At 47.6% G+C, this 25,377-nt stretch overlaps 1 protein-coding gene across 1 annotated transcript in view; it reads left to right on the top strand.

Moving 5' to 3' along the window:
* Positions 1–25,377, top strand: part of LOC142302376 (dynein axonemal heavy chain 3-like) — a 2,626,214-nt gene that overhangs the window by 2,171,694 nt on the left and 429,143 nt on the right. Inside the window, exon 58 of the mRNA XM_075343433.1 lies at positions 5,136–5,320. Within this exon, the coding sequence (XP_075199548.1) occupies positions 5,136–5,320 (185 nt within the window). The remainder of the gene's footprint in view (positions 1–5,135; positions 5,321–25,377) is intronic.

The raw sequence follows: 25,377 nt of genomic DNA on the forward strand, positions 1-25,377 counted from the left end.
TTTAGGGAGAGTTGATCTCAGAGGGACAGATTAGATTAGAACAGGTATAAAGGCAAGGACTTAAGGCCACGTCTCACTAAGCAACATTGCTGCTAAGGCACGACTTTTGTGACGCAACAGCGATGTTGCTAGCGATGTTGCTGTGTGTGACATCCAGCAACAATCTGGCCCCTGCTGTGAGGTTGCTGGTTGTTGCTGAATGTCCTGGACCATTTTTTAGTTGTTGCTCTCCCGCTGTGAAGCACACATCGCTGTGTGTGACAGCGAGAGAGCAACAACTGAATGTGCAGTGAGCAGAGAGCCGGCTTCTGCAGACACTGGTAACCACGGTAAACATCGGGTAACCAAGAAGCCCTTTCCTTGGTTACCCGATATTTACCTTCATTACCAGTGTCCGCCGCTCTCACGCTGTCAGTGCTCCCTGCTCCCTGCACACATAGCAAGGAGAAAGGACGGGACTCAGCACCAATTCCAGGATAGGAAAAATATAAATCCAACGAAAAATATATAAAAGGGTAGAAACTTTATTCAACAATTAAAAATCCAAGAAAAACATCATCGGTTCCATGAAAACATCATGGCTTGACGCGTTTCCGACAGTTGGAATGTAGATAAGTCCTTAATCATGAGCATCTTGATGCTTATGATTAAGGACTTATCTACATTCCAACTCTCCGAAACCTTGATACCAGCTCAAGACAGCTTGAGCTGGTATAAGCAGGTTGGAGTTGCCCATGGGCCTTTCCCAGCCTAAATATAACAGCCCTCAGCTGCCCCAAATTGCTGCATCATTAGTTGAACCAATTCTGGTGCTTCGCCCTGGTTATTCCCAATTGCCCTGGTGCGGTGGCTATCAGGGTAATATTTTGGAGGGCTGAGATCAGCTGTGAATTGTCAGCTGGAATCTAGCCCATGGAATCAAGCCCAGGGATTTGCAATAGTTAGTCGTTTATTAGACACCACTATTACTAACCCAATAAGTGTAAAGTTGAAAAAAAAAAGAAAAAAACACACACACAGGAAAAATTGTTTATTTCAAGAAAGACTCCAACACACTTTCCCTTGTTCACCAATGTATTTAAAATAAAAACAAAACGTGAAAATCCAATTTAATCCATACGCCAATCTATTGTGCCTCACTCATAGGTCACTACTGGAAAGTGCCAGACCCAAATCTTCTGCAGAGTTCAATTCCAGTCAGCGATAGGCCCGGAATTTGTGAGTTACTGATGTCACACCACGTGAGAAATGCCAGATCTGGTGCAAGCTGGAGTGACCTATGGTGCCTTGTTCTCTGAAATTCTGTGCAATATTTTTGGGGGGTTGATGTCAGCTGTTTAATGCCAGCTGATATTAAGCCCATTTCATAAATCTTGTATTTCAGTATATTTTTGATCCATTGGTGCTATACTTTATCTATAAAATGTGCTACTGACAATATATATCTCGCACATGGTGACATCATGGAGTTACTGACATCACCATGAGGGAGAAACTCCTGGTCTTGTGCTGACCTTGAGTGACCTCTGGAGTCTTGCTCTGTGAAAGAGGTTCTATAGGTTGGAGTACGGATTTGAGGGACATCGTGGGACTACAGCTCAATGGATTATTTCAGATCTTCATGGATTGTTTGTTTTTAACAAATTAGTGAATGAGAGATACTGTGGGGGAGTCTTTATCGAAATAAACTATTTGTTCCTGAGTATATTTTTTTATCTTTACAATTACTGGGTTAGTAATAGGGGTGTCTAATAGATCCCTCTCCATTACTAACACCAAGGCTTGATGTCAGCTGACAATTTAAAGCTCACATTAACCCTAAATAAATATTATCCAAATTGGTGCATCTAACGTGATGTGTCAATTCTGGGGCGGCTTCTGGTTTCTATTTTTTAGGCTGGGAAGGGCACAATAACCATGGATATTACCTGTCTGATATTAGCAGTCTGCTTTGCCTTGACTGGCTATCAAAAATGGGGGGAGATCCTGCTTTTTTTTAAATTATTTCTTTTTTTACTTTCCAGCAGCAAGCTGAGAGTCCGAGATGTGTCCAGGCATCTTCCATTCATATTTCCTGCCTCTCTTGCCCTCTTGTAGGGTCTGCTGAAAAATGCTTGAGTTTCTTTTAGACTTCCATTTTACTTAGAGGACAATTGAAATGCTTAGCTGTGTTACTGACTCTGTCAGCCTGATGTGTAATGCACTCTGATTTGGTAATAATATTCTAAGTAAGGTCAAATCTAGATGTGAGAATCAGGTGGAGACTAAGGAGCTCAGGAGATTTCCCATGCTAAGGCAGCTGCAGCTTACTTGTGTTGTGGAAAAGGTCTAGTAAAAAAGATTGTGGTGCTGTGAAGGAGGGTGTTGGCTCAGCCAATAAACAATGGATGCAGCGTTCAGCCAAAAGATCATCTGAGGAAAAATATGATTCTTCTGTGATCAACTTAAGAGCAAGTCATGCCAAATGTACTTTTGGTAGAGTAGACTCAACATCACCTATAAGCTCTGGTCGTGGTGGTGTTTATTCCAATGTGTGGTCATTTGAGGTGTTAAAGTTCTATTCCACATTGCTGATCAATTAATCTTTTGCAGTCTGAAGGGTCTGTTGGAGATAAGTAATACTTGCATGTCAAGATTTGAATAAACTAGGAACTACAGTAAGGTACAGTTCTCCATCAGATCATGAAGTGACATTACCTTCTAGACTTTACCTACTTGAACAAGGCTCAAGTTGTCTTCCTAACACTTTTACTCACATTCATCTTTTTGTTAGCCAGGCAGCATCATTAAGTAGTACCTGGTCGGACAGCACCACCATCATTTTCATCCACAACTACTTCTTGTCATATTGCAACTACTACTACTCCTTCTTCTCTGGTGGTGCACACCATATATATGTCCAATTGTGTCAAGGAAATAGGTGTGCATTCCTAATTATTTGCATATGAGCCAATTCAACTCCCACTTGGTCAAGTTACTTATTGTGTAATTGTTACCATGCCACATTGTGACATTATCTGCCTTTTGATAAATAATGTTGTACGTTAAGTTAGAAGACACTCAGCTGCAATTATTTTTCAAAAAAAGGATTTTCGTTTTGTGTTCTCATGTACAGGAGAAAATTTGATGCTCTCTCAATTTATGTTTGATCGCCAAAGTATATGGGGGTGTATTGATGTAGTATATTACAGGTGTAGTATATGGGGGGGTAGTGATGTAGTGTAGTATATTACAGGTGTAGTATATGGAGGCGTAGTGGTGTAGTATATTACAGGTATAGTATATGGGGGTGTAGTGATGTGGTATATTACAGGAGTAGTATATGGGGGTATAGTGATGTAGTATATAGTGCTGTATTATATGGGGATGTATATGGAGGTGTAGTGATGTAGTATATTACAGGTGTAGTATATGGAAGTGTAGTGATGTAGTATATTACAGGTGTAGTATATGGGGGTGCAGTGATGTAGTATATTACAGGTGTAATAAATGGAGGCGTAGTAGTGTAGTATATTACAGATGTAGTATATGGGAGTGTAGTGATGTAGTATATTACAGGTGTAGTATATGGGGTGTAGTGATGTAGTATATTACAGGAGTAGTATATGGGGGTATAGTGATGTAGTATATAGTGCTGTATTATATGGGGATGTAGTGATGTAGTATATAGTGGTGTAGTATATGGGGGTGTAGTGATGTGATATATTACAGGTGTAGAATATGGAGGCGTAGTAGTGTAGTATATTACAGGTGTAGTATATAGGGGTGTAGTGATAGATAGCGAGAGAGATTTATTTCTATGTATCCATCTTTGTAGCTTTGTTGCCATAATAGAATGGGGGCTCAGGCACAATTTCTTGCAAAGATGCCCCAAGCTGTCAGTGTCTGCCGCTGCACTGTATGTATGCATGGTCATGTTTTTCAGGATATTTTTTGTAGTTTTGATATCCTGACATATAATGGCTAAATATTTACCAAAATGTCATGCCTTTGGAATACATTTAACTAATGATAGCTTATAGGAACATCAGAATATACAGTACATACAATTGTCCCTGCAAGACAACCATAAACTATGTGAATTGAAGCTGTGTAAGGCTATGTGCGCACGTGTGCGTATTACATGCAGTTACGCTGCGCTTTGTAGCGCAGCGTAACTGCATGCGTCCTACGTCCCCTGCATAATCTATGGAGATTGTGCAGGGGCCGTGCGCACGTGGCGTCTTAGAGCGCAGCGCTTCGGCTGCTGCCCGAAGCGCGCGTTCTAAGAAGTGACATGTCACTTCTTCCGTGCGCTTTGCCGGCAGCCCCTGCTCTGTCTATGGCAGGAGCTGCATGCAGAGCGCACGTTCTCTGCCGGCACCATGCGCTTCAGAACGGAGCTTTTCAGCTGCGCTCTGAAGCACACCTTTTAGGTGCGGTGCAGAGCGCACACGTGCGCACATAGCCTTAATGTTATTATGTAGTATTGATGTGTAATGGGTATATTTTGTTCAATTTTATTAAAACATTGGATTTTCTTTTTACTTCAAAATATTTTTTTCAGATTCTTCTAAAAAGACACATTTTCTAGGCTCGATTTTAATAATTTATGAAGATAATCGTGCATTATATTTTACAAAAGTTGTCAGAAACTGTTAAAACCTCATGCAATTTTCCAAACTTACTTAACAGATCTTTTCACCATTCATTCCTTTATTGTTAGAGGTCATTGGTCTTATCACCTTGTCACAAATAATTAGAGTCTTGACCATATCAAGAGACATTCATGATGGTCAGCTCTTGTTTTATTTATGTAATGTGCCGAAAGGCAAAGCAGAGGGTCTCCTATTAACAGCATGGTGGTAAATATTTTACATGGGACAGTGAAATATTTTGCTAATACCTTATTCTATGACATTTGGTAGGGTATAAGATCACATTGGTATAACTGGAAAGGGCATTTTATATATATTGTTTATAAAGTCTCAAATGCTTCTAAAAAATAGAGTAGTAGTGATTATACTAGGCTTGATATACTTTATATACAAATAAGTGGCATGTTCAACAGTAATTTTGAAGTCACAAATCCAAAAAATAGCATAAACAACAATCTAAACTTTTCGTTGTGTCATTCTTTTTTTTTCTTTTTAAAGATTGTAGCTCCAAAACGTCAAAGACTGGAAGCAGCAGAGGCGGACTTAAAAATTCACATGGATAAACTCAAAATCAAGAGAGTGGAGCTAAAGGAAGTAACTGCGAAACTAAAAGATCTTCAAGATCGATTATCCCAAAAGCTATCAGAAAAAAGAATCCTGGAGGAAAATATAAATATGACCAAGTAAGCCTAAGAAAATCACTTTGAGGTTGTTAATTTGAACTGTAATATCATCTTTGCTTTAAATTGTCTAGCCATTACCTACATTTTAGTTTTCAGAATCATATATAGTTTATCTATTGACAAAAATATTCTTGGCAATTTTCCATTTTTCGTTTTGTTTTTTTACTTCCTTTGTTCCAAGAGCCATAACTTTTTTATGTTTCCATGAATATAGCCATATCAGGGCTTGTTTTCTGCTGGACAAGTTGTCTTTTTGCATGACCCCATTCATTCTGCTACATATTTGCTTAAAAATTTGAAAAACATTCCAAGTACGGTGAAATTGGAAAAAAAATTGCAATTCCACTTTTTTTATTTTTTTTATTTACCATGTTCATCATATGGTAAAACTGACCTGACATATGGTTCCCCCAGGTCTGTACAAGTTCATAGCTATCAAACATGTATGGTTTTACGTTTATTTAAGTGGTGAAAAAAATCAATAATTTGTAAAAAAAAAAAAAAGGAAAAAAAAAGAATTGCACTCTTGTCACCATTTTTAAGGATCTGGGGCTCATTGACGGCTTATTTTTTTGCATCTTGAGCTGACGTTTTCAATTATACCATTCTTGGGTAAAAGCGATGTATTGATCACCAATATATATATATATATATATATATATATATATATATATATATATATATATATATATATATACAATATAGTATATATATATATAGTGGTATTTTGATTTTTTTCTTGATACGTCCTTTACAGATCAGATTACAGTATTTTTCGCTTTATAAGATGCACCTGATTATAAGACGTACCCCAAATTTGATGAAGGAAAAGAGAATTTTTTTTTAATGTTAAATGGGGTCCATCTTATAATGCCAGTGTCCGTCTAACAAATCATATAGGGTATATGTCCCTCATAGCCCCCTTAATCTGGATATGGCCCCCTTATATTGAATATAGCCCCCTTGTGCTGGCACACATTCCCCTGTGCTGCCTATGGCCCCCTATGAATTGCACACGTTCCCTGTGCTGCCTATGGCCCCCTATGGATTGCACACATTCCCTGTGCTGCCTATGGCCCCCTATGGATTGCCCACGTTCCCCTGTACTGCCTATGGCCCCCTATGGATTGCACACATTCCACTGTGCTGCCTATGGCCCCCTATGGATTGCACACATTCACCTGTGCTGCCTATTGCCCCCTATGGATTGCACACATTTACCTGTGCTGCCTATGGCCCCTATGGATTGCACATGTTCCCCTGTTCTGCCTATGCCCCCCTATGGATTGAACACGTTCCCTGCGCTGCCTATGGCTCCCTATGGATTGCGCACGTTCCCCCCTGTGCTGCCTATGGCCCCCTATGGATTGTGCATGTTCCCCTGTGCTGCTATGGCCCCCTATGGACTGCACACGTCCCTCTGTGCTGCCTATGGCGCCCTATGGATTTCATATGTTACCCTGTGCTGCCTATGGCCCCCTATGGATTGCACACATTCCCTTGTGCTGCCTATGGCCCACTATGGATTGCACACATTCCCCTGTGTTAGATATCGCCCCCAGGCTGCTGCCCATAGTAAAATAAAACACTCTTTCCTTACCTCCTCCAGCGCTGATCTCCCTCCTGTCTCCCTCCAAGCTTCTGTTCCTCCACTTCCTGGTCCTTGCTGCTGGTCATATGATCGGCACAGCAGAGTGATTTCATCTCTGCATGCCTGCCTGATCACAGTGGAAGCAGGGACACCGGGGAGAAACGCTGGAGGGGGTAAGTAAAGCTTTTTTGTATTTTAGGATGACCAGCAGCATGGGGGCCATATCTAACACAGGGGGGCATGTGCCATCACAGAGGGACGCAGGCTCATATAATATGCACGCTCCACCAGCCCGTCACTGCGGTGCGATTTCAGCACCATGGTGATGAACAGCGGCAGTGCATATTATATGAGCGGGAGCAGGAGATCTAACGCTGCCGCCCACATCGTTAACCTGCCCCCAGCAGCACTCCAGAGCCTCTGCCCTTACCTCCCCTGGACCCTGCAGTGTATATATATATATATACACCCCCACCCCGTATATTCGGCTTATAAGACGTACCCCCTACTTTCCCCCAAAATTTGGGGGAACAAAAGTGCGTCTTATCAAGCGAAAAATACTTTAATTAATTTTATATTTTGATTAGTGATGAGCGAGTACTAAAAAGCTCGGGTGCTCGAAGCTCGGGCCGAGCCTCCCAAGATACTCGTGTACTCGGGCCGAGCAACGAGCCCAATGTTATCCTATGGGAGACCCGAGTATTTTTGTGAAATGACCTCCCGGCAGCATGGAGAAACCCTAAAAATGGCACAAAAGTCTCAGAAGAGTGCTCAAATGACATGGCAACAGCATGGGGAAGACCCCTTGAAGCATTTATTACTCAAAAGTCACAGCTGTGAACAATTTTGTCCGCGTTTCACGCCATTTTTACGGACTCACCAGAAAACCTTCCAAAATGACCCCAAAATGATTTTTCATGGCAGAAATGTTAAGGGCACATACCCAATAGTGAGATAGAGCTGGTGTATGTTACTTTTTGAGATTAATACATGAAAGATTTTACGTGAAAACATTGTGTGGCACTCCGATGTCCCTGAGAAGAGACGTACATGAAGGCCTCTTGAGTCTAATGTGCCCATTTTGAGGAAGTGAGTCTTTGTAGTATTTTCCTTTGCCAGGGCAGTCCAAAATTGTGAGGTTCACCAATGCCCCTGCATAGAGACGTGCATGAGGGCCTGTAAACCTGAAGTGCCCATTGTAAGGAAGTGGGTGTATTATAGTATAGCCCTTTGGCAGGGCAGCCAAAAATTGAGAGGCTCCACATTGTCCCTGGATAGAGACGTGCATGAGGGCCTGTAAACTTGAAGTGCCCATTGTAAGGAAGTGGGTGTATTATAGTATAGCCCTTTGGCAGGGCAGCCAAAAATTGGGAGGCTCCACGTTGTCCCTGGGTAGAGGTGTGCATGAGGGCCTGTAAACTTGAAGTGCCCATTGTAAGGAAGTGGGTCTATTGTAGTATAGCCCTTTGGCAGGGCAGCCAAAAATTGGGAGGCTCCACGTTGTCCCTGGGTAGAGACGTGCATGAGGGCCTGTAAACTTGAAGTGCCCATTGTAAGCAAGTGGGTGTATTATAGTATAGCCCTTTGGCAGGGCAGCCAAAAATTGGGAGGCTCCACGTTGTCCCTGGGTAGAGACGTGCATGAGGGCCTGTAAACTTGAAGTGCCCATTGTAAGGAAGTGGGTCTATTGTAGTATAGCCCTTTGGCAGGGCAGCCAAAAATTGAGAGGCTCCACATTGTCCCTGGATAGAGACGTGCATGAGGGCCTGTAAACTTGAAGTGCCCATTGTAAGGAAGTGGGTGTATTATAGTATAGCCCTTTGGCAGGGCAGCCAAAAATTGGGAGGCTCCACGTTGTCCCTGGGTAGAGACGTGCATGAGGGCCTGTAAACTTGAAGTGCCCATTGTAAGGAAGTGGGTCTATTGTAGTATAGCCCTTTGGCAGGGCAGCCAAAAATTGGGAGGCTCCACGTTGTCCCTGGGTAGAGACGTGCATGAGGGCCTCAAAACATTAAGTGTCCATTGTCAGGAAGTGGGTGTATTATAGTATAGCCCTTAGGCAGGGCAGCCAAAAATTGGGAGGCTCCACGTTGTCCCTGGGTAGAGACATGCATGAGGGCCTCAAAACATTGTTCCCATTGCAAAGGAGCGGGTCTCCTGTCGTTGTAATGTCCATTCTGCAAAGAATGGGCGAAAAAATTTACCACTGGGGGTATACCTGAAACAAAGGCCTAAGTATTGCAATTTGTAACGGTCATCATGGTGGCGCATGAGGAGAAGGAGGAGCAGTCCAGCGATTATCCAAAGTCCAGAAGTGTGTACCCATGGGTGAGTGGAGGTACATGGCAAACTTTAAATTCCGCTCTCATTTGCTGGTGGTGTGGTGAAGTCTGGCCCAATCCAACCCTTGTTCATCTTGATCAGAGTCAGCCTGTCAGCATTTTCAGTTGACAGGCGGGTGCGTTTATCTGTAATGATTCCACCTGCGGCACTAAAAACACGCTCTGACAAAACGCTAACGGCAGGGCAGGCCAGGACTTCCAAGGCGTAGAGAGCCAATTCATGCCACGTGTCCAGCTTGGATACCCAATAATTGTAAGGCACAGAGGAATGTCGGAGTACAGTTGTTCGATCTGCAAGGTACTCCTTCAGCATCTGGGCAAACTTAGGATTTCTTGTGGCACTACCCCGCACCTCAGGGGCTGTGGTACGTGAGGGGCTGAGAAAACTGTCCCACATCTTAAAGACTGTTCCCCTACCTCTGGCGGATTGGACTTGTGCCTCTCTCGGCTGTACGCCTCGGTTGTCCACTGATTCCTGACCTATGCCGCTAGCGTTTTGTGAGGGGAATGCTTTGCCTACTTCCGTGACTATGGCCTTCCGGAACTGCTGCATTTTGGTTGACCTCTCCTCCACGGGAATAAGAGACAAAAAGTTCTCCTTGTAGCGTGGGTCTAACAGTGTTACCAACCAGTAATGATTGTCGGCCAAGATGTTCTTAACGCGAGGGTCACGAGACAGGCAGCTTACCATAAAGTCAGCCATGTGCGCCAGACTCTTAACAGCCAGGACTTCAGTAGCCTGACCAACAAGATGACTGAACATGCTGTCCTCCTCCTCCTCCTCCTCCTCCTCATCTACCCTGTCCTCTGGCCAGCCACGCTGAACCGAGGATATGACTGGTGTGCATGTCATATCCTCAATTTGGCCGGAGAGTTGCTCCATGTCTTCATCCTCCTCCTCGTCATAGTCCTCCACTGCACGTTGTGATGAGACGAGGCTGGGCTGTGTGTTATCACCCACACCCACTACTGTTTCTTGCTGCAACTCATCGCGCTCCACCTGCAATGCATCATGTTTGTTTTTCAGCAGAGACCGTTTTAGAAGGCAGAGTAGCGGTATGGTGACGCTAATAATGGCGTCATCACCACTCACCATCTTGGTGGAGTCCTCAAAGTTTTGGAGGATGGTACATAGGTCTGACATCCATCTCCACTCCTCAGGTGTTATGTGTGGAGTTTGACCCATTTCCCGACGGCTTAGGTGATGCAGGTACTCAACAACTGCCCTCTTCTGCTCACATATCCTGACCAACATGTGCAGAGTTGAATTCCAACGCGTGGGGACATCACACACCAGTCTGTGAGCCGGAAGATGCAAACGGCGCTGAAAGCCGGCAAGGCCGGCTGAAGCAGTAGGTGACTTTCGAAAATGTGCAGACAGGCGGCGAACTTTTACCAGCAGATCAGACAGCTCTGGGTATGACTTTATAAACCGCTGAACCACGAGGTTGAGCACATGGGCCACGCATGGAACATGTGTCAGCTGGCCTCGCCTCAAAGCCGCCACCAGGTTCCGGCCATTGTCACACACGACCTTTCCTGGCTTTAGGTTCAGAGGTGTGAGCCAGTGATCTGCCTGCTGTTTCAGAGCTGTCCACACCTCTTCTGCATTGTGGGGTTTGTCACCGATGCAGATTAGCTTCAGCACAGCCTGTTGCCGCTTCGCCGAGGCAGTGCTGCAGTGCTTCCAGCTTGGGACTGGTGTGGAGGGTACAGTGGATGAGCATGCGCTGGAGGAGGAGGAGGCTGAAGAGCATGACATTCCTGAGCTGTAGAGTGTGGGTGAAACACTGACTGAGGTAGGGCCTGCAAACCTTGGTGTGGGAAGGACGTGTTCCGTCCCTCGCTCAGACTGGGTCCCAGCTTCCACAATATTAACCCAGTGTGCCGTCAACGAGATGTAGCGGCCTTGCCCACAAGCACTTGTCCACGTGTCTGTGGTTAGGTGGACCTTGGGTGAAACAGCGTTGCTCAGGGCACGTGTGATTTTTTGTGACACGTGGTTATGCAACGCGGGGACGGCACACCGGGAGAAATAGTGGCGGCTGGGGACCGAGTAACGTGGGACAGCTGCCGCCATCAGGTCGCGGAATGCTTCTGTCTCCACCAGCCTAAAAGGCAACATTTCCAGCGCAAGCAGTCGCGAAATGTTAGCATTTAGAACTGTGGCATGTGGGGTGTTGGCAGTGTATTTGCGCCTGCGTTCAAAGGTTTGCTGAATGGATAACTGAACGCTGCGCTGGGACAAGGACGTGCTTGATGATGGTGTTCTTTCTGCGTAGGCAACTGCAGGTGCAGGAGTGGAGGAGGCTTGTTCGCAGGCAGCATGGACAGGGGATTGGCTCGCATGCACAACCAGCGAAGACGTAGCAGTGACATCAGCAAGCACTGCTCCTCGACTCTGCTGTACTTCCCACAAAGTCGGGTGCTTGGCTGACATGTGCCTGATCATGCTGGTGGTGGTCAGGCTGCTAGTTTTGGTACCCCTGCTGATGCTGGCACGGCAGGTGTTGCAAATGGCCTTTTTAGAATCATCTGGAGCCAACTTAAAAAACTGCCAGACTCGGGAAGACCTAACATTTGTACAGGCACCTTGTGTCGTTGTGTTGTTCCGGGGAACGGTTGCCTGACTTCTGCCTGGGGCCACCACCCTGCTTCTTACTGCCTGTTGTGATGCTACGCCTCCCTCCCCCTGTGCACTGCTGTCCTCGCTCTGCATATCCTCCTGCCAGGTTGGGTCAGTTACTGGATCATCCACCACGTCGTCTTCCTCTTCCGCACCCTGCTCCTCCTCCTGACTTGCTGACAATTGTGTCTCATCATCGTCCACCACTTGTTGAGACACGTTGCCAACTTCGTGAGAACGTGGCTGCTCAAATATTTGGCCATCTGTACAGACGATCTCCTCATGACCCACTTCAATATGAGCTGGCGAGAGGCCAGAATGTGTGAATGGAAACGTGAACAGCTCTTCCGAGTGTCCAAGTGTGGGATCATTAATGTCCGAGGAGGACGTGTACTCAGCCTGGTGGTAGGAAGGAGGATCAGGTTCAGAAATGTGCGGTGCAGTATCACGGCTACTGACACTTGACCGTGTGGAAGACAGAGTGTTTGTGGTGGTGCCAATCTGACTGGAAGCATTATCTGCTATCCAACTAACAACCTGTTGACACTGGTCTTGGTTCAAGAGCGGTGTACTGCTGCGGTCCCCAAGAATTTGGGACAGGACGTGCGAGCGACTAGATGTGGCCCTTTGTTGTGGCGAAATTAGAGCTTGCCCACGACCTCGGCCTCTGCCTGCACCACCATCACGTCCACTTCCTTGTTCCTTGCCAATGCCCTTGCGCATTTTGCAATGCTGTGCTGACGTGTATTCACTACTTGTGCGTTATATCAAAGTTTGTGGAAATTGCACACAAGTGCACCTGTACGCTGCCACTGACAGGCACACACGTGCGGTTTTAAAAACCAAGCACGGACGCACTAAGAACCTAACAGGTTTTTTTGGGGAGCGACAATTACAGACAAGTCAGACACTATCTGGACTGTTTTAGACTGTATACACCAGCCCCAGATATGATGAAGGCTGGTATACGGTCACCACTAGGAATGGCTATATATACCCTGCCTGCCTGCCTGCCTGCCTGTATACTGGTACAATAGTCCTGACAAGGACTCTTCTGGTCACTAGCCTGTATTCAGACCTGGCTATACCCTGCCTGTATATAGCAACAATAGTCCTGAGAAGGACTCTGCTACTGTACTCCGACCTGGCTATACCCTGCCTGCCTGTATACAACTAGAATAGTCCTGAGAAGGACTTTTGGTCACACTGTTTGCAGCCCTGCAACTGAAAAAGCTATAAAGGGCCGCAAAGCTTTCCCTGAATCAGCGACACTCTCCCTGCACTGACTGTCTGGATAGCTGTGAGCAGAGCACAGCGCGCCGGCCGGTATAAAGGCTCGGTCACGCTGTGCAGGCCGGCCAATCACTGCAATTCCACAACTAACAGGGCTGTGGCATTGCAGTGGTCTGCCAGCCAATCCCTGCATGAGGGCTGGCTCTCAAAAGAGCGCCAACATGCAGAAATGAAGACCACGAGTACAGCACGAGTATCGCGAGATTACTCGGTCCCCGCCGAGTAGACCGAGTACAGTGATACTCGTGCGAGTACCGAGTAGTAACAAGCATGCTCACTCATCACTAATTTTGATAGATCATGCATTTCTGAACATGGTGATACCAAATATGTGTTTGCTTTTTAATTATTGTTTTAGTTTTAATTGGGCAAAAGGAGCATGATTTGAACTTTTGGGAGTTTTTTCTTTTGTCATATTTTTAGACTTTTTTACACTTTTAATTGTTTCTACTAGTGCCCTTACGGGACTTGAAGCTGATGTAGTCTGATTGTTTGTGGTGTACAGAGAAATGCATCAGCACCGCTTTATACATCACAAATGCTGTGTTCCTATAAACGTCGGCGCTTAGTCGGTGTTCGCAGGACCTACTTCATGATATTGACAGGGGGCATAAGATGACTACCGACTGACATGACAACCTATTAGCACCCCTAATCACATTACGGGCCCATTAATGGGGGTGTGGAATGACGCGTTCCCCACCGGTACGTGTTAAATAACGCTGTCAGAGAATAACAGCAAGATTTAATTGGTTCACAAGCGCTAGTGGATCTCCACCTCATTGTGCATCATGGTATGTCATGGTGCGCCATGGTACTTCATAGGTTGTGAGGGGGTTTAAAAGACAATATACAAATGGAATTTCCAAGGACTCAAAAATAATAACAAAATGGGTATGGTATGCTGGAAGACCTACTTCTACTCTACAGCCAGTACAACGGTTATAGAGACCTGTGCTATGATAAAAGTAATTTCTCAGAATCAGTATCAGATAAGTAATGAATGTGTTTGCAAAATAAGGCTAGGTTCACATCTACATTGTGAATTTCAGTCTTCTGTTTTGTCTTAAGAGTAGAAGAAACTGATTAAGGCCTCTGCCACACTCACGTGAATTTCACGCACGTGCCGAGAGACACGTATTTTCCCTGCGTGTTGCGTGCAGGTAAGTACGTGTCTCTGGTACGTGCGTGACACGTGTGTTCTACGTGTGCTATCCGCGATAGCACACGTAGAATCAGTAATTATTATACTCACCTGGTCCTTCCTGCTGTCCGCGCTGCTGTCCGTGGTGCTGATCCTCCGTCTCCAGCCCTCCCGTCTCCCCGCTGCTGCTGCTGCTGCCAGGCAGTGAAGTGAATATTCAATGAGAATAATGAGCGGCGGTCGGCAGCAAGAGGCAGCAGCGGCAGAGACAGGAGGGCTGGAGAAGGTGAGTTAATGTTTTTTATTTTTTTCCCTGACATGTGTGTTTACTCCGGCGCGTGTCACACGGGACCGCATCCACACTACACCCGTGTGGTACGGGTGCGGGCCGTGTAACACCCGTGCTGCCGGAGAAAACACTGACATGTCAGCGCTTTCAAAATCGCACACACGTACAAACGCACACGGACACACGTTCCGTGTGGTTTTACGTGTGTGTGCCTGCTACAATAGGGTAGCATTGGTTAAAGTGTCTCCGTGCCGCCGGTACGTGTAAAAAATGACAAACACGTGCCGGCAGCACGGATGTGTGGCACAGGCCTAAAGCTGTGTTGGGTCTAGTGGCGCCCAGTAGACACAATTAGCTTAAATTTGGTGTCAATCAAGATCCAATTGTTGATTGCATTTAAAAAAATTAGCACGTCATGCTGCCCTCCTTTTTTTTCTAAATATGGCTGAATCCATTACAAATATAAACATAGTCTTACTCTAGTGTTTATTAAAGTTGTTCAAAAGCAAACATGATTATTATAACTTATTTAAATTGGTATTAAAGAAGACAAGAGCAGAAAACTGGCACTGCCAAAAGTGCCTAAGAGGTAGTCATGAACGGTTAAACAGGTAAAGAAAAATGGATCCAGCACCAGAGATTAAGTCTAAAAATAAGAAAAAAAAATGCTGGCATTTTGAAGGAGGAGGGAAAGAGACCAGAGGAGAGAGAAAGTGAATGAATATTGTAGTTAGATGAGTGGTGACAGCCGAGGTGACAGATTTAAGGAGCTGTGAAAAACCTATTTACAAGTTTGTTGCTTGAAATCAGATCCAGCTTTACAAGGATATTTGAATATAATTCTCAGTAAATGAAATTATTTTAGATATATCAAATGACTCTGGTATACTGTAATTTTGGTGCCAACGGATTTATATTAAGTTTATGGTGCTGATTAAGAGGATGACTTCAGTTTTGCCAGATTGACTCTAGTTTCTGAAATATTTAATAGTTGGTTAATTAATTAATTAATTAATTATTGCAACATGATTGAAAAGCACTCTATTATTTTTGGTACAACTAGTAAGTAAACAGTCTAAAATCATGCAAAAAAAGAACTTAATATCTTACAGTGACAAGAAAAAGTTATGATTTGATTAATTAATACAATATTAATTAGTTATTAATTGTTTGTAATGTAAATGCTTAATATGCTGTTTATGCAATTTCCTTCTATTTGTGTCATCCGGACCATCACGATGGTGACTCCAACAGTAGTCTGCCATCATGTGTATGTCCCTTCTGCCATCATGTGTATGTCCCTTCTGCCATCATGTGTATGTCCCATCTGTCTTGATATTTCTCCTCCATCACCTTCATATCATAATGGAACCTCTCTCCTTGTTCCTCACTGAAGTCTGTTTAAACGACTATGGAGATAGTGCATCTTTATGCTTATACTAACTCTCAAATTTCTGAAGTTAGCGAGAATATCTTGCACCAATTCTCCATAAATGTCCGCTGTATAGTTCTTCACAACAGAGACATAACTCTTCCCGCAAAGCCTTATTGTCATTCATGCATGGGGTAAAATTAGAATCATTCATGAGTTTACATTTATGACAACCTTCAAATATTCCAGCTTTTAGTTTTACCCTGCTCAGTCCAGGGAATGATCTACAAATGCACTTGAAGCAATTACCCGATTTATCCAAAGCCCTAACAAAATACTTCATTAATGCTAGCTTTAAATGAAGCAATGGGAGAATGATTTTGTTTTTGTCTACCAGGGGCTTGTTGATATTTGCATTCCATGACACTTTTCTCCAATAATCTTGCACCAGCGGCACATAAAGCATGGGTATTTTGAGTATTCAGACTGCTGTAAAAGCAAGAAGTTAACCATCTTCAAATCAGCACAAATCAACCACTGATGTTCATGATAACACATTTTCTGTAATATGGTATTTACATTTTCATATTCTTCTTTAAGTTTTGTTGAGTGACCAATGGGAAGAGACGCAGAATGGTTACCATTGTGCAAGAGAACACATTTCAAGCTTCTAATGGAGCTGTCTATAAATAATCACCAGTAGAGCTGGGCAGACTCGCAGAAAACCGGGACCAGCGGGTCCCTGCGAAATTTAAAAAAAACCCTGGATCCACTCCGGAATCTGGTGTCCATATAAGTCTATGGGAACCAGAACCCGGAGAGTAAAAATGTTGGTAGAAGGAGATGGGAGGTAGGAGCACGCACAATATATTCACCGAACCTCTGTTATGGCAGCAAGCTGCTACCAGGTCACACATTCACTTCTGGAGCCGACAATTAACCCTCATTGAATACTCACTGTTTTCCTCTCCCACCGACACGTGTAATTAGTTGCAGTTAGACACGCCCCCACCCTGAGTGTCAGCGTGTCAGCTGACTGCAGCCAATTACAGGCGCCAGGACGGCCGGTGGGTGGAGAAAGCAGTGAAAATGTCTGTGGGTGAGTACCGTGGTATAAAAATAAATGAATAAATAAAACAATCAGCGCAGGGTCCCCATATTCTGATACCAGCAGAGATAAAGCCCATGGCTGCAGCCCCAGCTGTCAAGCTTTATCATGGCTGTGTATCAAAATAAGGCCGGAGTTACACACTTGCGCGAGTCTCTCATCGCATCACCCGGCAACTGCACACTCTACTGACAGGAATGTGCAGCTGCATAGAGCTACATGTAGCCGACATGCTCCTGTCAGGAGAGTGTGTGCAGCCATGCTAGGTGATGCGATGCATGACTCGTGAAAGTCCCTCGCAAGTGTGACTCCAGCCTAAAAGGAATCGCATGCAGATTTTTTTCATTATTATTATTATTATTTAAATAAATAATTTAAAAAACAATGTGCGGTCCCCCCAATTTTGATACTCAGCCAAGATAACAGCTTGGGCTGTATTCTCAGGCTGGGGAGATCCAGCCTAAAAATATCAGCCTACAGCTGCTCGGAATTGTCGTATCCATTAGATGGGACAATCCCAGAGTTTTACCTTGCTCTTCCTGTTGCCCTGGTGCAGTGGCAATCGGGGTAATAAGGAGTTAATGGCAGCCCACAGCAGCAACTAAGTCCTGGATTAGTAATGACAGTGTCTATGACACACACCCTCATCACTAATCTGTAAGTGACAGTAAATAAACACAGACACCAAAAAAATCCTCATTTGGAATAAAATACAAAATACCCTATTTCCCCAATTTATTAAACCCAACACACCCCAGCAGGTCCGACGTAGTCCACATGAGGTCCCACAACGATTCCAGCACTGCTACATCTCTGTCACAGTGAGCAGCCATAGTGCATGACCGCTTGCTGAGAGCTCCAGAGAATGAATGAGCCGCTATGACTGATTGCAGTCAGACACGGTCACACAGGCTGGGGGCACATTTGACTGCAACCAATCACAGAGGCAAGGCCGTTCGGTGGGCAGGGAAAGCAGTGCTGAGTGCATATGGATGAGCAATTACGAGCAGAGGCCGCAGGAGCAGCGTACAGCTGCGCTCGATCAGTTTACAGATAGGCCAGAGCCTCAGTAAGTATGAAGCACTCCCTTTGTGAAGCCCCACAGGTGCAGTGTCGGTGCATTACCTTCAGGGACTCCACTCGGCTGGATCTTGTCACCGGTAGGAGATCTTCTTTGTAGTTTGTCGTGACGCCACTCTCAGATTTGCGGTCAGTGGGGACCGCCACTGCAGGTTAAGGGATGCCTGGGGCTGATGGTGGGTGCAGCCAGTTGTAGTAGCCTCCTGAGAGTGAGGCAAGCCCCAGGGCCCTGTGTAGATGTGTAGAACTACAAGGCGCAGAATGACTCAACACAGGCAGGATGTCTTTCAGGGTTTTTACTCACAGTTGATGGCAGGGTGAGTGACCCGGGCGTAGCTGGGATGAACCAAGTGGGAACCAGGTGTCCTTCAGGCTGACTTGTGAGGGTGACTACTAACTCGCCTTCCTTAGCCCTTGGTGGTTTGGGGTAACCCCGACTTTAAGTCCCTATGGGGGTCACCCAGGGAAGATGCTGCAGCCTCTCTCCCCTTCGGTTGCCGTTTGCTTGTCGCCTGGGTCAGATCACTCCAGCTTCTTGCCTCCTGTGAGCTATGGGCCCTAACTGTGGCTACGTGGCTGCGGCTTTTAGGTGTTGTGGTGTGGGCTTTGAGAGCCCCACACCGGCAGGTTTAGCAAAAGAAAGCTGGATCTATCTCCGCTTCGGGATCTGCCGCCCGTTTGGGCCTGGTGCTCTCTAGCAGTCTCCTTACTTCCCACTCCGTTGCTCTCTCTCTAGCTGAGATGGGTTTCGGGTAGCACTCCTAGTTGACCGTTCTCCCCCGTCAGTAGCCACTGCGCGGGCGCTGTTAGACAGCAACAGCCCCACAGGTCTGCTCCTCACTGAGCCCTATGGAGTTCTGCTCTAACTGACTCACTTCTGGGACCTTCACTCCTGCTCCTGTCTGAGCTTCACTTTCCTGCTCCTCACTCCTCCACACTCTGCTGCAGACTCCAGACTGTTTACTCCTCCTTCTCTTTTCCCTTTTTGTGCCTGCCTACGCCACCTAGCAACCAGACTCTCTTACCACACCCCTTGAGAGGAGATGGAGGCTTTTGGCCCCCTCCACTATTCCAGTGAAGGTGAAGGCTTTTCCCCCTCCTGGGATCCCCAGGGGTCCTCTCATGGGTACATGTGTGAGACCTGATCACTATGCGCCTGTGTTCCACACCCCGGTCAGCCTTCTGGATTACCTGTATTGTACTGTCCCCAGCATGGGTGCAGTACTCAGTGGTGCCTGACCAGGTCAGGGGCGCCACATTCCCCCTTAGTTATCACCAGCACGTCCTCGGGCTGCAAGACAACATTTTAAAAATGCATAAAACATTAAAACATGTAAAACATTTTAAAAGCACCAGGTACCATACATCACCACCCTCCACCCACAAGTCCGTTAACCCACCCAAAACCCTTTCACGTTGGCCGCGGCTTCAGCCACTTCTGGCAGGATGTAGAGGCGGCTTTCATGGGCTGGTGGTTTCAGGGTATACCTGGCCTGGTGGATCCGCGCCTTCAGCCTCTTCTGGCAGGATGCAGAGGCGGCCTCCACAGTTGGTGCTGACCAGGTACCCTCTTTGTGGTGGAGAGCCAGGCCCCATAAACAGGCATGCTCTCTGGTCGCAGGCGAGCCAAGGCCCTATATACGGACGGGCTCCTCCTGGTTGCAGACGAGCCAAGCCCCTAAACAGGCTGACTCTGGTGGTGGTGGTGCCCTCTGGTGTAACTATTTACACTGCGAGAGTTTGTGGCTATAGCCAGTTCATAGCCTTAAGGTTTATTTCTCACAATAGTTTTTGTGGGCACATTACTTGAACTTGAGAACGTTGCAAAACAAACTTTTTCAAAACTTTAACTGATAACTTCTTTCTTTACTTTACTCCTCCATTTCAGGGCTTTGGCCTGTTGGGCTGCGGCACCTGCTGCTTTCTTGCTCTTTGTCATCGGAGGTAGTTTCATCTGTAGGTTCCTTGTCTTTTCTTTCTTGATCTTCATCTGTTTCTTTTGCTGCATCTGTTTCTTTATCTCTGTCTTTTCTTTCTTCTTTGGGACATGGTGCTACATCAAGCGCATACAATCCTCTTTCGCCTTCATGCATAGTGAATTGTACTGTATTTCCCATCTTTAAGTTTCTGCCAGGGTGTCCTCTAGGCAGATGAGCGTTCACATCTCTTCTGTTGACAAATATCCCTTCTTTGATACCAGGGGCTACAATGAATCCATATCCACTTCTCAAATTGAAATCCTCCACTACTCCTCTGCAAAGGGGTCCTCTGACCTGGGCTTTGGCTCTTCTCAGGAACCTTTTCTCCTGTAGGTCTCTGGCTGTGACTTCTCTCTGCTCTGGAGACTGTGGTGCAGGGGACAGCGTTGTTCTGTTGCGACGCCTGGTCTTGCGGGCTGGGTTCTGCTGGGCTGTTACTTCAATGCCTGCAGGGCCCCAGGTGAGGTTTCTGGGCTGATCTTCGTCAGCAGACGGTGTCAAGTCCTCCTCATCCCAACGTGAATAGGGTAACATCTCCGGCTCTGAGTATTGCTCCACTGCCGGTGGCTCCGGAGTCAGCTCCTCAGCTTCCTGGCCTCCTCTCCCCCTTAGTTCTTCTTGGCACTCCTTTGGTGGCAGTGCTGGGGATGGGCTTTCTTCAGCAGGCCCAGGCGGGGGACTCTTTGGCGTGGTTGCTGCAGGGGTTGCCGGAACCCTCTTGGGGGTGTGCGGAGGGAGCAGATACCGATCCACCATCTCTTGTGGGAACTGGGCCTCTAGGTCAGCCTTCAGCTTCCAGTATTCGGGGTCCTCTCCTATCAGGGATTTCCTAGTAGGGACTTCCTTAGGCTGGGGAGCGGTGTCTGCTCTGGCCTTGCAGGCCGGGGTAAATGGTGATGCAATCTCTTGGCGGGCCGCGCCCTGTATGGCGGCGGCCTGGTCTTGGCGGGCCGCGCCCGGCATGGCGGCGGCCTGGTCTTGGCGGGCCGCGCCCTGTATGGCGGCGGCCTGGATCGGCGTCGCAGCTGTGATGGGATCTGTGCAGGCTGGGCTGGGCGTCGCTGCAGGGACCGGGTCTTGGTGGGCCGAGCAGGGCATCGCTGCGGCGGCCGGGGCTTGGCGGGCCGCGCCTGGTGTGGCTGCGGCCTGGTTCAGCACCTCACTTGCGGCGCGGACGAGCGTTGCTGCGGCGGTGGGGTCTCGGCGGGCCGGGCCTAGCAGGGCGGCGGCCTGGGTCAGCGTTACGCCTGCGGCGCGGATGAGGGTCACGGTGGCAGCCGGTTCTTTGCGGGCCGGACTGGGCGTTGCTGCAGGGACCGGGTCTTGGTGGGCCGAGCAGGGCATCGCTGCGGCCGCTGGGGCTTGGAAGGCCGCACCTGGCGTGGCTGCGGCCTGCTTCAGCGTCGCCGCACCGGACGCCTCTTCGGGGACCGCGGGCGTGGCAGCAGGGGTCGGGGCACTTGCGCTGGCCGGGGCATCACTCGACTCACCCACCGGTGGCAGCATCGGGGTCTGCGTCATCGCCGTCCTGTCTGGCACTCGGCGCGCGGCTCTCCTTTCATAGGCCCGAACCGCCGCGGTCATCTCCAGCATTTCCATTCGTTCTTCCCGGATCTGCTCCACGACCCGGGTCTCCAGTCGGTCGCAGAACTGGGCCAGCTCCCGATACCACCAGGCAGCGGAGCCCGGTTCTGGATTTCTGCGGTCAGACGCCATTTCTTCTGCGCCGTCTTCTGCACGATTCTCCAGCTGTGGACTCGCCGTTGCCTCTGATAGCAAGCTGTTCAGTTTCTGCTCTGCCTCTTTCAGCAGCTCCTCTCCCAGCAGCAGGCTTGTGGCTTCCTTTCTGTCCCGACGTCTCTGGACGCTTCCACTCTCATAGCTGGCAAGGTCAGAACTCTGCAGGGGATCTCTGGGTAGCCACACCTCTTCGTGGGCGGTAACTTCTTCCAGCGCGGGCTGCTGTTGTTTTTCAGCGCGCTTTTCATGGTGGCAATATGGCGGCGCTTCCAATTTTTCAAGCGGACCGCCCAGGCACATGGTCACCTGTCTCAACAGGTCTAGTCCTTATCCTGTTCGTGACGCCAGATGTGAAGCCCCACAGGTGCAGTGTCGGTGCATTACCTTCAGGGACTCCACTCGGCTGGATCTTGTCACCGGTAGGAGATCTTCTTTGTAGTTTGTCGTGACGCCACTCTCAGATTTGCGGTCAGTGGGGACCGCCACTGCAGGTTAAGGGATGCCTGGGGCTGATGGTGGGTGCAGCCAGTTGTAGTAGCCTCCTGAGAGTGAGGCAAGCCCCAGGGCCCTGTGTAGATGTGTAGAACTACAAGGCGCAGAATGACTCAACACAGGCAGGATGTCTTTCAGGGTTTTTACTCACAGTTGATGGCAGGGTGAGTGACCCGGGCGTAGCTGGGATGAACCAAGTGGGAACCAGGTGTCCTTCAGGCTGACTTGTGAGGGTGACTACTAACTCGCCTTCCTTAGCCCTTGGTGGTTTGGGGTAACCCCGACTTTGAGTCCCTATGGGGGTCACCCAGGGAAGATGCTGCAGCCTCTCTCCCCTTCGGTTGCCGTTTGCTTGTCGCCTGGGCCAGATCACTCCAGCTTCTTGCCTCCTGTGAGCTATGGGCCCTAACTGTGGCTACGTGGCTGCGGCTTTTAGGTGTTGTGGTGTGGGCTTTGAGAGCCCCACACCGGCAGGTTTAGCAAAAGAAAGCTGGATCTATCTCCGCTTCGGGATCTGCCGCCCGTTTGGGCCTGGTGCTCTCTAGCAGTCTCCTTACTTCCCACTCCGTTGCTCTCTCTCTAGCTGAGATGGGTTTCGGGTAGCACTCCTAGTTGACCGTTCTCCCCCGTCAGTAGCCACTGCGCGGGCGCTGTTAGACAGCAACAGCCCCACAGGTCTGCTCCTCACTGAGCCCTATGGAGTTCTGCTCTAACTGACTCACTTCTGGGACCTTCACTCCTGCTCCTGTCTGAGCTTCACTTTCCTGCTCCTCACTCCTCCACACTCTGCTGCAGACTCCAGACTGTTTACTCCTCCTTCTCTTTTCCCTTTTTGTGCCTGCCTACGCCACCTAGCAACCAGACTCTCTTACCACACCCCTTGAGAGGAGATGGAGGCTTTTGGCCCCCTCCACTATTCCAGTGAAGGTGAAGGCTTTTCCCCCTCCTGGGATCCCCAGGGGTCCTCTCATGGGTACATGTGTGAGACCTGATCACTATGCGCCTGTGTTCCACACCCCGGTCAGCCTTCTGGATTACCTGTATTGTACTGTCCCCAGCATGGGTGCAGTACTCAGTGGTGCCTGACCAGGTCAGGGGCGCCACACCTTCATTCTTATATTTTTTTCTAACTTCACGAGTGCCAGACCAAACAGCTGGAATCCCGGGCCCGGCACCTGCGAAACTTTGAAACCTTGCAAATACGGACTTTTACAGTCCGGATCGGTCCAGCTCTAGTCACCAGTCTTCTGGTCAATATTCTGTTAGTCCCATTTGAAGTACAATTCCTGGAATATCATTGCAGTATACAAGTTCTTCCTCTTGGTTAAAATACGTAAGAAGCCTCTCTTCTCTTTTCTGATAGGCTGTAATTTTAACTTAAGCCTTTATAAAATTTAGTTAATTAAGTCTGGACGTTAAAAGTTCAGATGCTTGCTTGGACATATTTAAAACTCCAATCAAGTCATTGAGTTCTCTTTGGCTTAATGTTTGATACCTCAAAGAGCTTCCATCAAACTCACTTCCACTTCTACTACCTGCCATATACTCCAATTGCTGCCTCTCTTCAGTGTCAGACAGTGGATGGTCTGGTAAACTGGTAAATAGACATGTCATTTCCATGTGGAATTGGTCATCTTGCTGATTCCAAATCAGGATAATTCCAACAAGTTTTCTTGTAATGAGTAAAGCCTTTAATCTTTACAACAGAAAATAACAATCTTCATGGTGTTTTTTTTATTCTCTCCATACTATTGGCACAGCAAGGTTTAATCTTTTTCTTTCACTATTTGTTCACTGTCGTTGTAACAATCACCGCTGGTGAGGACAACAAGTGGGAGTGGACCCACTGGACCACAGGGGGGACCCAAGCTTACCCTCACAAGGGAGAGGCTTAACTAAGCAACAGTCATGAGGGAGTATGCCACGTGCTGCTCCCAGGGCAGTAACCGGAAGTGTGGCAGCTGACCAGAGCAGGGAGACAGCAGGACTGATTGACACAGTCATAGACAGGACCAACACTGGCAGGACAAACAGGGCGGAACACGAGGCACAGTCTGAATGGGGAAGGGCTGGACAGGCAGAGGCAGTTAAAGAACTTCCAGCATGGGTCATCAGGCTCAGGTCACCAGGTGTGGAACATCAGGCACAGGACTTCAGACACAGTTGCAGCTCGGACATGACCTCAGGAGGAACTCAGGTCAGCTGAATCAAGGTCATGAAGGCACAGAACTCTGGTCATTAGGGCACAGGACATCAGATATGCATTACCAGTCACCAGTAATCAGGCACTGGACATTGGACATTGGTTCAGATGGGACAGGACATCTGGAGGAACTTTAGTCATCAAGGTCCAGGTCATCTGGCATGGAAGTCCAGTCATCAGGGTCCAGGTCATCAGGAATAGGACATCAATCACAGGACATCGGACACAGGTGCTGCAGGGATGGCTGAGACAGGACATCAAGTGCAGGAAGACAGGGACACAAGTGCAGGGCAACAGGTAATACCAGGGAACAGACAAGACAGGTCCAGGGAAACAGACAAGACAGACACAGCAGAGCAGAACTGGTAGCATGCAGGACTGGTGCTGGAGGCTGGGAGACCAGACACACAGGACCAACACACAGGCTAAGATGAGAATCCTAATGGATTGCTCTTGCCCCTCCCATCAGGGAAGGGAGCTTTAACTACCTGGGGCCTCCCAGTGATACACTGAGGACACCTTAGCAAGGTGTGCATGCTTCCTTTTAAAGAGATAAGAAACGTGCACATGCGCCCCCTAGGCTGGAGACCAGGAAACTCTGTGCAGCATGTGCAGGGCCTGGGGTTTAGACAGGAGCTGAGGAGTGACACACACCTGGGCAACTACAGGGGGAAGCGAGTCGAGGACCGCCCAACATGTGCATGGCAATGAAGGGACACAGAGGACAATGTGACACATGGGTGGCCACAGGGGGTAAGCCACTGACCCCACCAGAGAAGGATGGCCATGCGGGTGTGC

This window comes from Anomaloglossus baeobatrachus, chromosome 4, assembly GCF_048569485.1.
Source record: "Anomaloglossus baeobatrachus isolate aAnoBae1 chromosome 4, aAnoBae1.hap1, whole genome shotgun sequence".
In the NCBI taxonomy this organism is placed as follows: domain Eukaryota; kingdom Metazoa; phylum Chordata; class Amphibia; order Anura; family Aromobatidae; genus Anomaloglossus; species Anomaloglossus baeobatrachus.